A 13,100-nucleotide genomic window follows, 5' to 3' on the forward strand; every position below is an offset into this window, starting at 1 on the left:
GAGAAAGCATTTTGAAGAAAGATGTCTAGTAACTTAGCACCTCTGTGTGTATATAATTTAATAAGAAAATCCCAACAAACTTCTAGTCCTTCCTACACATCTGTGTGAGTCAAAGGCTTGTCACCTTTGAGAGGTTTATGCTGCATCTGCTCTAAAGAAAACACATCATGTTTGGGTAATCATTAAAATAGGCTTGTAGGCTTGTAATGAGTCCACCCACCCCCTGACTGACTCAGAAAAAGTGAACACATTTGGATCATTTAAGTTCTCATCTGTGTACTCTGCAATTTCACCATCCTCCAACTGGAACCTCAGTATTTTTAAAAAAACACAACAAAAACCCAGGAAAAGTACAATTTATTGTTGTTATCTGTCTTGCTTTAGGAGCTTGCTAGGTTGGAGTTTTTTTCTTTCCTTCTAAGGTAAGAAATCTTACCCAGTACCAGAAGTGAGGCATGAAAGCCAAAGCAAAGTTCAGTTTTAAAATATGCTAACATTTTACCAGGTGATCAGATTATCTTCTTTCAATATTTGTTAAATATATAAGCTTATTATATAGACATATGTAGTGGAAAAGGTAGATTTTTGATCTCAATCCAAACTACAGTTAAAACTGCAAAAGTCCTCAACTGAGAGGTTCAGATCCAGTGCAAATTGAGAATTATTTCTGAATAATTGTTATGTATTTAAAATGTTCATTGTGCAATCACTGTTATACAAACTTAGTTCTTAATTTAGTTCAGCCTTTTTACACTGGAACAGAGGAACACCTTACCTTAGCTTAGGAACTGATCAATCACATCAACAGGAAGTATTATTATTACCTGAATGAGAAGGGTGGGACTGACTGTGCATGGACACCTAGGCCTCTTATGTCTTTCCTACTGATGATTTCCAAAGACTTTAAAACGAAAATATTTCACCAAACAAGTTGTATTGAGACTAAAGGAGAGGGAAGGATTTATTCCTGACTCTCAAACTGGCAATGTGCTCTGAAGCATGTGAATTAATAACTCCATCCAGCTCCAGTCACCAGGCTTCCAACCTCGTGTAATTGCAGGAAATATCTTCATTTCTGAGCCTTCTGTGGTATTTATGGAACTCTTTAGGTAAGGACTATGAAGGATGGGACTGTAATAATGAGCGTTACAGAAATCCTATGAAACAGAGATAGAACTAAATATATAGTACTTAACCCCATGCCTAGTACTGCTGTCTTTTCACATGAATCTATATAATAGTGCATTAATTTCTGTGGCTGCACTCTGACTACCTCCATACACACAAACCACTGCAATACCTCAAATCCTCTTATTAGTGAAAGCATGTCCCTGTCTACTGTTTTTCACTCACCCTCACTGAAAACTTATCAAGCTTTGTGTTATTATCTCATTTGTGCAAACAGGGCAGAGCAGCACAGGTGAGGTATGACCTGCAGCAAGCCTTGCTGGTGGCAGAGCTGGGAACAGACCCACTCTCCCATACCAGCTCTCTGCTCCATGGGAGCTTGAAACTGTGGCCTTGAAACCCTGCTGGTTTTGTAGGGCATGAACAACGCCCTGGCATTTGAGATCTGTTCATGGGCATGTGCAAAGCTGAAACAGAAGGATGTGCACACAACCCTACCCTGTGGTGGGGAATAGTCGTCGGAGTCCGTGTCGCTCTCGCTGCTGTCCTCCACCAGGAAGCTGGGGTAGTTCCAGGACATGTTGAGGATGCCATCTGACTCATGAAGGAGCACATGGGCCAGCATTCGGCCATGGCAGTCCATGACAATAACCTGTCCATCAGCAGTGCCAAACAGTACCTGAAAATAACACAACAACCCTCAGTCCCACCAAATGTCAGCCACAGGGTCCTCCTTCAAATGCATCTTGTAATTAACTAGCTACACTGGAAATTAATTGAAAGCAAAGCAGTCATGGACATGAAAGGGTGCCAGAATAGGACACTGCAATCAAAGATAAATGTAAAGAATGAAGTTAGAGCAGCAGAGTCTACAGGTAAGTTTGTAACATCTGTGAGCAAGTAATGTTTCATGGTGGATGTTCTTCATTCACTTTAATGTGAGATATTAGACTTTATTTGAACTTGATCATTACCGCTATTAAAGTGAGCTGGCAGAAAGGCTACCACAGATTCTTTAGTATTCTTGGATAATACAAAAGCTCCTAAACCTGGTAGCAGAAACCGAGATGTGCATCAGTTGTAACAATATCAAAAGAAAAGACACAGCTGACAAAAGTGAGGTCCTAGCAGAAATTTCAAATAGCTTGTGAGAAATAGAAAATGGATAATTCAAGGTTTTTCTTGCCCTTAAACAACTCTATTGCAAATCATACAGATTGAAGTCAGAGTGACTGGAACCTGCAATTTCTTTTTAAATAAATTCTTCTTGAGGATTAAAGAAAATTAAGATCCTGCACATTTGATGAATTTTAGGAAAAATTCAGGAAATAAGGACTAATAAATCCTAAAGCAATAAATGCATTAGCCAAGGCTGTTGCTGCTATCATGTAATTCTGTATGACGCAAATACACTTCAAAGCAAGTTTAAAAGCGCCCATCAACTTGAAAACTAGCCAGCATTAAAAATGAAACTAAAAGGAAGGTCAAATCTTACACTTGCTCTTCAGTCTACCACCTATTCCCAGGACTTGTTTAAGGTTCTAACAATTATATGCCCAGATCAGAAATTCACCTAGCCGTGTATCTTACTTAAGAGTGGCCAAGTGTTTGGAGAAGAGTAAAAGATCAGGATGCACCTGAGCAGGCATCTCCCCTGCACATTGCTGTAGCTTTCAACCAAAAAAACCCCAATCCCTCTTCTCTGATAATTGATAATTTCATTTGGCAACCTTTAGCTCTTTACACTGAAGGAAGCACGAATAATTGTTCCTTACTTACATTCTTAACATTGGTCACAATTTTACAGACCTCTATTATCTAATGCCCTAGTCATCTCTTTCCCAAGCTAAAGAATCATAGTCTGCTTAGGATCTCCATGCACAGTTGTTGTTCAAAGCCAGCAATCACCCTCAGAGACCTCTGGTGTCAGAGGTCTTCTTTTCTATCTTCCTACTGAGAGGCTGCGTCAGTTGCAGCATTCAATGTGTGTATTGTATCAGACTTATACAACATAGTCTCTTAGGAAGGAACTGTCATTACTGCACTTCTGAAAGTTTCAGAAAGGAAGTGTGGCTTCTTAAATTTCAGTCAAAAAAAACCCCAACCAAATCTTGAGAAAAACAATGGAGTTGTTTCCCATTATCAAAAATATTGAACAAATCAGTATCTGGCTGCCTTAACTATAATCATTACATGTTACAAATATTTTTGTGTTAAACAGCTGCTGGATTAAAACAGCAGTTGAAGTTTGCTACAAGCCTACTATTCTTAGATGTAACAGCAAGAACTCAACCTTTGTTCATCTCACACTATCGTCCCTTGTGATCCCTTATTCTATTCTTCCTCCACTCGTATCATCACATCTCCTTTCACACTGTTCATTATTTCCACTGTTTTCACATGCATGATCACTGCACAGCCACTTTCACCATTCCCTTTCAAAACACAGTCACTCTCTGATCTCAAAAAAACAAACTTACAAAGGCAAAATCCTACCAGTTGTCACTGCTAGCTTCTCATACCACTCTCAGTCTACTACAGAGTAGTTTTTAATTAGACTCCTAAAAGTTCTGTAACTGCTAATACCCAGACAGAGGAGGTGAACCTCTATTGCTTCTGAAAATAGTAGTACAAGAGTTTGTCTCCTAAAACCCTGCAGAAACATTTTGTAATTGGGTAGGGAAAAAAAAATCTTTGGATTCATCACTCAACAGTTCAGTCTCATCTCAATCTAAGGCTAATTCTTTTGAGTAGCACTGCCCCCAAATAATTCAAAATTATGAAGTACTCAGTAATTTCCAATTCAGAACAGCTGCATGTCAGCATCTTAATTCTAGCACTGAACTTGAGAGAGCTCTTTAGCAACCTAGAAATATCAGAGGGCACACTTCATCTCTTCAGCCAGGCTGTAGGTTTCAAGGAGCAGCTTTAAGTTTCAGGGTTATTGTAGCAATACAACCTTTAAGATGAAAGCATTTATCAGCCTGATAGTCCTGCTGGCTGAACTCCTGCTGAAGCTGTAAAAATGTCTAATGGTGTTATCATCCATAACATTACTCAGGTTATAAATGCCACACTCAAGCTACTTATGTCAGATGAATAAAACTCTCTTGACCTTCAGACAAAAGGTTGAGCCACAGGATATCCCTAAAGGATCTAGCAGAGAAATTAAGAAGTTACATTTCAGAGACTTAATATTTTTGGGGGGAGGTGTTTGCAGATCTAGGAGGTCAGACAGAATGTTGGAAAATGGTAACAAGTTACAGTGGTTTGTTAACCCTTGAGGACAAAAGCTAAGTGATAATAAGAGTAATTAAAAAACCCCACTGAGTACTTACTTTGAAGTGGTTCTTTGGCCCTCGTTCTGTTCTTGTCTTGACTCATCTCCTCTCCTTTCATATTTATAATTACAACTGATCTTACATGTATTATCAATTGTAGAATTGCATTTGCAGAATATGGAAAACCTGATAACCAAATACCTAAAATCACCCAATACATTCTGAGTGTGAGTCAGTACCACAACATAAATATAGTATGTCTTTACAAAATATCACACATGACAAAGCCTACATTAGAGTGAAACTGTAGCTGCTTAAAAGTCACACAAATCCTGTGGTGCCCAGATGTTGTGTACTTTGTAGGAGAAACTGTGATAAACAGCATTGGGATAGCACACAGTTTTCCAAGTGTATCAAGAGTTGAAAGGTGGATCCAGTTCTGAAACACAAGTTCAGTTCCCTCTTAGTTCTCCGTGAAACCCAAGCTTGGGATGATTGCAATCTATTACAACAAATCTGAATACCTGAAAAACGCCCTTCTCTGGAATGTGCTGACCTCTTTGATCTGTGTTAACTTGAGATGAGTTTCACAACCTAGTTTTGGTAAATTTATAGGTTTTTCAACTGAAGACTTTTGAACTATCATCCACGAAACTTAGCATTCAAGGTTGCAACCCCCTTAAATGCCCAAGATATCAAAGACTTTACAATTAACAATAAGAAATACACCAATTTCTAAAAGACATATGGTAAGCAAAGGATGGGGCATTTTGCTCTGAAGTATTCCTCTTATGAAGAGATGAATATTGCAACAGCCAAAAAGCTAAAAATTCAGCTCAAGAGGAACAGCTTGGATGTGTTGGGTGGCATTGCTACATAGGGATGTGTTGTGCTGAACCCTCCAGCTCATGTAAGATCTACTGTGATGCTGCAATGCTCTGGACCAGACACAGGACCAGCAGAAAGTGGTTTGGCAGCACTGAGATCCACAAAGCTACAGTGGAGTGACCAAAGACCTGGTACATTGAAGGTCCAGCTCAGGAGGCCCACTGTTTTGTAAAAGTACAATTCTCTAACAGCAGTGCTTTTTTTTGCACGTAACACATTTTGTTGCTATTTAATTTGGTTTAATATAAGTAAATTGAACTCATCAACAGTAAGAATGCTCAAGCTTTATGATAATTGGAATACATATGAGGAGTAGAAGGCAGAATTATTTCCAACCTCAGGTTTTGGTTGTACAAACTGAACAGTCAATACTATTCTAGAAAGATATCAATAAAACAAGATGCCTCTCTTCATGACATTTAGTACTAACACTGAAGGTTTCTAATGTTGCTGGTTAAACAAAACTCCCAGGAAATCTAATCAATACATTTTCAGAACAGGGGCTGTCATTCTGCATCAGGGAAATGACCGAATCTTTGACTGAAGCTGAAGTTGAAGCATTAGAAGCTGGATTTGCTACAGCTACTGGAAGAAATATAAAGCTGTTGGAGGCTACTTTAGGGTAGCACTTTTAAAGTGAGATATTCCAGTATCGTGATGCTGGAATGCTAAAAAAGGAACATGTGTCTGTTTCACTCCTGCTGGCTCAGGACTTTTAACAGATCCTCTCTGGCTTTTTACTAAGAACATACATCTGACAACTCACAAACGCAAAACAACTCAGACTCCATTAATTAAAACAGCATTGAAAATGAATCTAGCCAACTCCATCCTTATACAATCTGATTCTTAAAACCCCAAATTTTCACATACAGACGGAACTTGCCTTGTAAGACTATGCAAGGTGCATGAACAGATTGTATCTAAATTCCTGGACATACTGAAACATTCTAAAAATTAACATAATCTGTCATGCAATATTAAATGCTCTAATCTTCCCTAAGATGTGGCTAAGATGTCAGTAACTCCAGTGAGCAATTTCTCAAGTTACAGATCTTCCTTCTCCCACAGGACAAAGTTTGAAGGATTCCTCTTCCCACCCACTTGGTAAACATTGCCCTTGCAATATTTTGTTTTACTCTCTGACTTTGTATATGTGTTTGGCACACACACCTGCAGAAATCTTGGTGCCACCATACCACGCTGCATCAATGCTGCCACTTCACAACTTGTTCTGCACAGCTCTGCATTCGCAGCTGCCTCGTTCTGTTTTGCTTCACTGACCTTCACTTTCTCAAAATTTAGACCTTTCATGCTTTCTTCTTCAGTCTCCTCCCCCATCTTCCCCCACATGAAAAATGAGGCACCTCAGAAAGTACACTTTGCAAAAATGCTAATAAGGCCAACTGTTTTACTGTCAGAAGATGCTGAGCAGTTCAAGGAAGCTGAATTAGTTCTGTTTGCTCTGATTTAGCCAATTGGACAAAATATTAGTATTTATGACAGGAACAGCCTTCACAGTTGTCACCATACTGCCATCATACTAAGAGAGATAAATCTATTTTGCTCATTCAAAATTAACTGAACCATAAAGTGATAAATATACAAAATGATGGATCAACCTTCTATTTATGCAGGTAGGCTTAGTAATGAAGGAAGTACGGGAAAATTATTGTCTAATTATTTTCATTCATTAGCCTAACAAAAGAATGTCAGTCTTGCCAAGGCTTAACTACAGCGCTCTGTAGTCCATTTAAATGTAGTATTAGCATTTTGCATTCCTTGGGCTTTTCTTGTTTACCATGTCTCCATCACAAAGCAGGAGACAGTGCAGTAAACTTCTCTTAGGATACATTAAAAAGTGAAAGTTTGGTTTTTTCCCAGTGTCATATTTCTGACTTTCTTTCTTTTTGCCTCAAAATACAGAGAGATATAAAGAAAAGCAGAGTGAGGGAGACAGCTAGTCTCCTGCTGAATACTTTTTACTTCCATTAAAAATTCAGCCACTGTAAAACGATTTCTTGAACTGACACAAAAAGAGATATCACTAAAATTCACATGCAAGCTCAGGGGGAAAGCACTAGATTTTTCTTGACTGCCTTTACATCCAAAAATCTTAGAAGACTCTCTGTTTCCTTTGGAATTGAGGAGTTACCAGCCCCATATATGGCCGGTACAGCCCAGGATCATTCCGCTAACTGCATATATAAACATATAAACAGCGGTGAAATTCTCATTCGAGGCCATTAATCCTGTCAAAAGCAGCACTGGCTTAGTTACCTACTCTCAGGCTTGCTCATTCTCTCTTTTACAAAGTCCATAGGATCTAGATAACCCTTACAAAGCCATCAAATGAGAAGGCAAAGTAAATCCATCAGAGATCTTGGTGACAAATCTATTTAACAGATATTGAAATACTAAAAACTGGGGATTCAAACTGCACTGGCTTTATTTGTTGCTAAAATAGTATAATGTAGCTGAATGACTGTAAATGAGATAGTCTTGCATGCCAGTTCAGAAGTCAAAAATACAAGTAGTCTTAAAACAAGGATCTCAAGCTATTAACTACTCTGGACATGTGGGGATAGAAGCTATTATCCAAGAGGTTATATGAAATGTTACATGAAAGCATTCTGGCAAATCACAGAAAAACTGATTATTATACATTCTTGTAATTACACCTGGACTAATTTTGACTTGTGCATTCCAAGCACACACATTTCTATATTCCTTCTTGACTTTCAAGACATTTTTCAAGAAAGCATCCTATAGCAATTAGATTTTTAAGTGAAGAGTTACCCTCCTATATAGTGTTCACTGTATTAATGATATGCCTCAGTTTACTAAAAATGTGAAAAAAATCACATTTGAAGCAGCATGCAAAATGAATAAAAGGCCAACAGCTAAACACCTTCTACAGAACATCTTCTGTGGCAACTAACTTGGACTCCAAGTCTGAACCACTGAACTCCCACAGCAGAAGTACTCTGGAATATTCTTCGAGCAGTGCTGTTTTCTGATTCCCCACAAAACTGCCGGGAAAGTCTGTCTCTGAAAACAAATATTCTTCACAGATATGCAATTATACATAGCAACTAAAACAACATCTGGTGGGAAAATGCAATTAGTTTTACCAACAACCACTCAATCAGGAAAAGAAGTCAACTGATACACTTGGCAGTCTCCTGCATTATTCCCAAGTCAGGTTTTAGTTATTTCCTGAAAGATATGTTCACTGCTGAAGCTAAAATCTCATTCAGAGCTTTAGAAGTCTGAGAATTTCTGCTGGGGTTTTGTGGTTTGTTTTTTTTTTTTCTAATTGAAAATAGTATTACTTAGAACCAAGGACAGCATTCTCAACCAGTGAAAATGCAATACAAGGCAGTTTAGAAGAAATGCCCTTGCTGTTTTGAATTTCATAACATAGAATCAAGAAGCCCCTGGGTTAAGCCATACACTAACGGAAGTTAGTCCCTCAACTTCTACCCTCTCCTTCGAGGTCTTGGGTGCTGGCAGACAGCAGTAATTCAGAGTGGTCAGGAAATACATGGAATGGGTGAGGTCAAATGTAACTGAGTCAACATGGAGTCAGATTGAGTAATAAACTGTTACTGAATGAAGCACTGAAGAAGAATGACTACTCTCTTAAAAAGCAAGGAAAGCAAGGAAGGATTAATTCCTTTTCAGCTTGCCAACAATCCCTCAACATCTGAACACTGACAAGAAACTGGCTCCTGGACAAAGAGAGCTCAAGTTGAACCCATGCAGGATGAAACATTGATGGGAAAGGTTTTGGAGAATAAAGAGATATTGCTCCCACTTTTTCGTCAAAGTAATTGAAACACTATGTGATAACACTTTCCCAAAATAACACCTTTCCTCTGCCATTTACTATGGAACTTGGCTTTACTTTCTCAGACAAAACCTAGCACAGAAATCCACAAATATCCCCCATCGAGATTCAATCACACTAATCCCTGTTTTCTGCACCAAGGTTTCAGACTATTTGCAGGCGTGAAGACATCTGACCCAAGTTCAAGATACCATTTGGCTCCTGGTCTTCCTACTAAACTTCCAATAAATTGATGGATTAAGTACCAGTGATGATAATGTTTAAATCAACCACACTGGCAACTACATTTCTTTTGAACCGAAAAGACCACAAAGCTCCAGATGAATCAAAGGATCCTGGGGCCAAAGTATTCTCAGCCAAGTGGCTTTGGCAGTGGAATAATGACCTCTTCCTGAAAAATGCTGTAAAACTTTGACAGTTTGGAGTTTTCCCTCTGTAAGAATTACACTTCCACTCATGTGCCTGCTCCTGACCAGTTCAAAATCTGAACAAACAAAGCAATTTTCCTACCCTACATATGACCTCTCCTTAGAGAGTACCTTCCTGCAGAAAGTTCATTTTTTTCCCTACACTGCCTAAAAGACAGCACAAGGGCAAGCTGGTCTCTTAAAGAGCTGCACTGCAGAACCTCATTCTTACTATTTGCCCCAGGGCTCAAGCATAGCACAGAGCTTTTCAAAACCACAAGTTCAAGTAAACACTCCCTGTCTCAGAGAACTAAAGACTTCAGGCTATATAAGCAAAATCTTTCTGTACAGGTGCCAGCAAGGTGAGAGGAGAGGCAAACGACTTTTTCTTCCTGACACCTCCCACACAGAGACTGGTCTTGTTTCTATTTGCACTCATCTTTACTTTGCTGACTCAAACATTGATGCTTCAAAAATGTAGAACAGCACCAGGTATAAAAATGCTAAGTGGACACATTAACTCAATAGCACAAGTTTTCATCTCTCCCTCCATCTTTTGCTTGTCACTGCTATCAACATCCTTCTTTCCTGAGGGAGGTGAAGACATGGTAGAATGTGCAGCATTTAAACTTCAGATTCCAGTCAACTAAAATAGCAACATTGCAACCTGAGAGTCATAGGGAAAGAGTTACAAGGTACACTGTTGAGGCTGATCTGTACATCCTAGTACACTATGCTTCCAAGGGGATGTAGAAATCCATTCAGGCATTTGCTGTTTGCACTAACAAACATCAAATATCCTGTCTATAAGGACGAGCAAAACATTAAAACAGTTGTATTACTCCTTTCAGACAGAGTCATTAAGAGAAAAATTTCTTTGCAAGACTCATCTGAAACAGCCTTGACACAAAACACTGCAGGAGCTACCGAGAGAACGAGCCGTGATGCCGTCAGCCCATAAACAACCCCCATGTTACAGCTCTCATGAATAGAACAAATGGCACCATCTCGTTAGCTCTCTCAGTGCCTTGCCTCTGCAGGCTGGATGAAGAGCATCCAGGGAAAGATTAGGCAAGGCACAGATGAAGCGAGTGGGAAGAAGAAAGCACATTGAAGTATCACCTTATTGCTCTGTTCCTCCAATTACCCGCTCAGTGACTGTGCAGTACAGACTAGGCTTTCTGGCAGGAAAAATTTGTCTGGAACAAACCCACAGATAGATGCCATGGCTCTTGAAGCCGTGGATGAGCCCTAGAGGCTCCAAGGAGAACATTCTTGTTGCCTACTCTCCCCAAAACTCAAGCCAAAGCCTAAAAAGTCCTCATCTGAGCACGAAAATCTGCAGTGTGGCTGCTCATTGCTAGTGAAAAAAGGAAAGTGCAACCAAGAAATGACACAGTGCATCAAGCTGAGTTTTCTCCCTCCTTTTTTTTGGAAGCTGTATTCTCAGCAGAATGATGCATAAAAGCCTACTTGAGACAAAAGGTCAAAGGAAAAACAATGCTAATACAACCATACAATGATATCAGAAAAAAAGGGAAGGAAAAAGAGAGGTATGTATTATTTAGAAAATAGCAACACAATACAGCTTGAAAACAACATAATAAAATATGATGGGAGAAAGAAAGGCAAAATGAAATTCACATTACTTTTCCCACAAAATCTGTCGCTATTATGTACCATCATAAAAATCAAGTCCCCCAAGTAAAGAGCAAAAACAAAGTGTTATTGGCTTCCAGTATGTATAAATACATAAAACAAGAATACAAAGTATCTGCAAAAACGTTTAAACATTTTAAGTTTATATAAACCCCCCCACATATTTTGTTTACAAAATGCTGAAATAGCTCAGTAAATATTTACAGACCCCTTAGCACAAGTAAGCAGAAATCATTAATTTTAATAGCAAGTTTGCCACAAAGGTTTGAAATGCTTCGAAAAACAGTCCAAAATATTAGACAGTTAAGCTGTGATGGGTTTTATCTGTTTGTTTTATATAACAAACGGATTTATCTTGAAAGACAACTGAAGTCTCCTTCCCCTGTCCTCATTTCTGCATTTTAATGCTGCTGCTCAATTATGCAGCATGCAATGTTAAAATGCTTATATGCGATGTAACCATTGTCTGCAGTCCTTGTGGCTTGAATAAATTGCCTGGCTAATTAATGACACGTCTTCAATGCTATAAAAAGCCTCCAGCCATTCTTCCAAGTAATCTGAGTAATTCATCCATCAATGAAAATAAGGCTCTCAGATCTTCCTCAACTACTGTATCTTACAGTGCGATTTTGACTGGCCCTAGTCATTGCAACCATCATTTGGTATGGTCTACGTCCAGAATTGCTGGGAGAAAATGATGCATTTTTGTATGTTAAGACACAAAGATAAAATTATTCCCTGGCATCTTTAAGGCTCCTTTATGTGAACCTGTAAATCATTAATAGGAACAAGAATTATTCTAATAAAGACTGAAATAATTGCTTACATTTTCAAATTTTACAGGCTGTAACCTTTTCATTTTGTCCTTCCTTCTCTTCATTCATAATAATTACGGTAAATAGCTACTTTCCCCATACTGCCCCAGTTGCTCCTTTGTAGCTCCCTTTCATCATTCTGTCAGCTCATTAGAAAGCCATCTTTAAGATTTTTTCCACACATCCAGATGTCTGAGAATAATTAAACTTTACCAGAGTGACTACCATAACAGCAAGGACTGCCCAAATTAAACGTGTGCTACAGCACCTGAATAAAACCAAAACAGGAGGGTGAGTGAGAACACAAACATCTTGTTTCAGAGCCACAGGAAAATGCAGATGTAGGTGGGAAGGCAACAGCAGGGACCTAACAGATGCAACATTTTCAAACAATTATAAATTCTATGGTTTTAAGCTGTGCTCCGGAAGCTAGGTGAGGCTACTGTCCTTACTTTCAGCTTAGGAGCTGTTCACAACACCGTTTCCTTGAAAAGGTAGTAGCAACTGCAAATCATAGCTCACATAGATGAAAACAGGGGATCCAAAAGCAGACTGTGCTAAAGAGGATTTATTAGGTAAAATTCCTGCCAAGGACTAAAGCCATACCAAATCCAAGAACTCTGAGAGAGAAGCTCATGAAACACCTGATGGCACAGGTAACCATTTGACAGCACTTCTTATTAATCAGCTCCTCCCTCCCATGAGAGCTGTGGCTACCACAGGGCAGCTGCTGGGCACAGCACGGTGCTGATCCTGTTCAGGGACACCTGAACAGCGCCAGCACAGGGATCCCACCCAGCTCCACTGCTGGGTTCAGGAACAACACGCATCCCCTTCTTCACGTGGAGCTCCCTTCTGGGTCCTGGGCTCCACCCTGATGCACTGCAGGCAGGGAGAAGGAGATGGAGCCTGCCCCTGCCTCCTGCTTGTCACGGAAAAAGAGATGCTGAAGCGTCTGTATGGTTGCCATGGGAATAGGATGGCAACTGCTGGGAGCAAGAGTGAGTAACAGCTTAGAAACGGCCTCCCTGCACGCAGCTACTGCAAGCTTCAAGAGACTTCTAAAAAA

At 39.4% G+C, this 13,100-nt stretch overlaps 1 protein-coding gene across 3 annotated transcripts in view; it reads right to left on the reverse strand.

The window, feature by feature from the left end:
- TULP4 (TUB like protein 4) overlaps positions 1–13,100 on the reverse strand; it is a 151,661-nt gene that overhangs the window by 37,145 nt on the left and 101,416 nt on the right. For all 3 annotated transcript variants that reach the window (XM_014892742.2, XM_088161675.1, XM_088161676.1), the window contains exon 5: positions 1,627–1,807. In XM_014892742.2, coding sequence (XP_014748228.2) covers positions 1,627–1,807 — 181 coding nt within the window. The remainder of the gene's footprint in view (positions 1–1,626; positions 1,808–13,100) is intronic.

The sequence above is a fragment of the Sturnus vulgaris genome, chromosome 3, assembly GCF_052056855.1.
Source record: "Sturnus vulgaris isolate bStuVul1 chromosome 3, bStuVul1.hap1, whole genome shotgun sequence".
Taxonomy (NCBI): Eukaryota; Metazoa; Chordata; class Aves; order Passeriformes; family Sturnidae; genus Sturnus; species Sturnus vulgaris.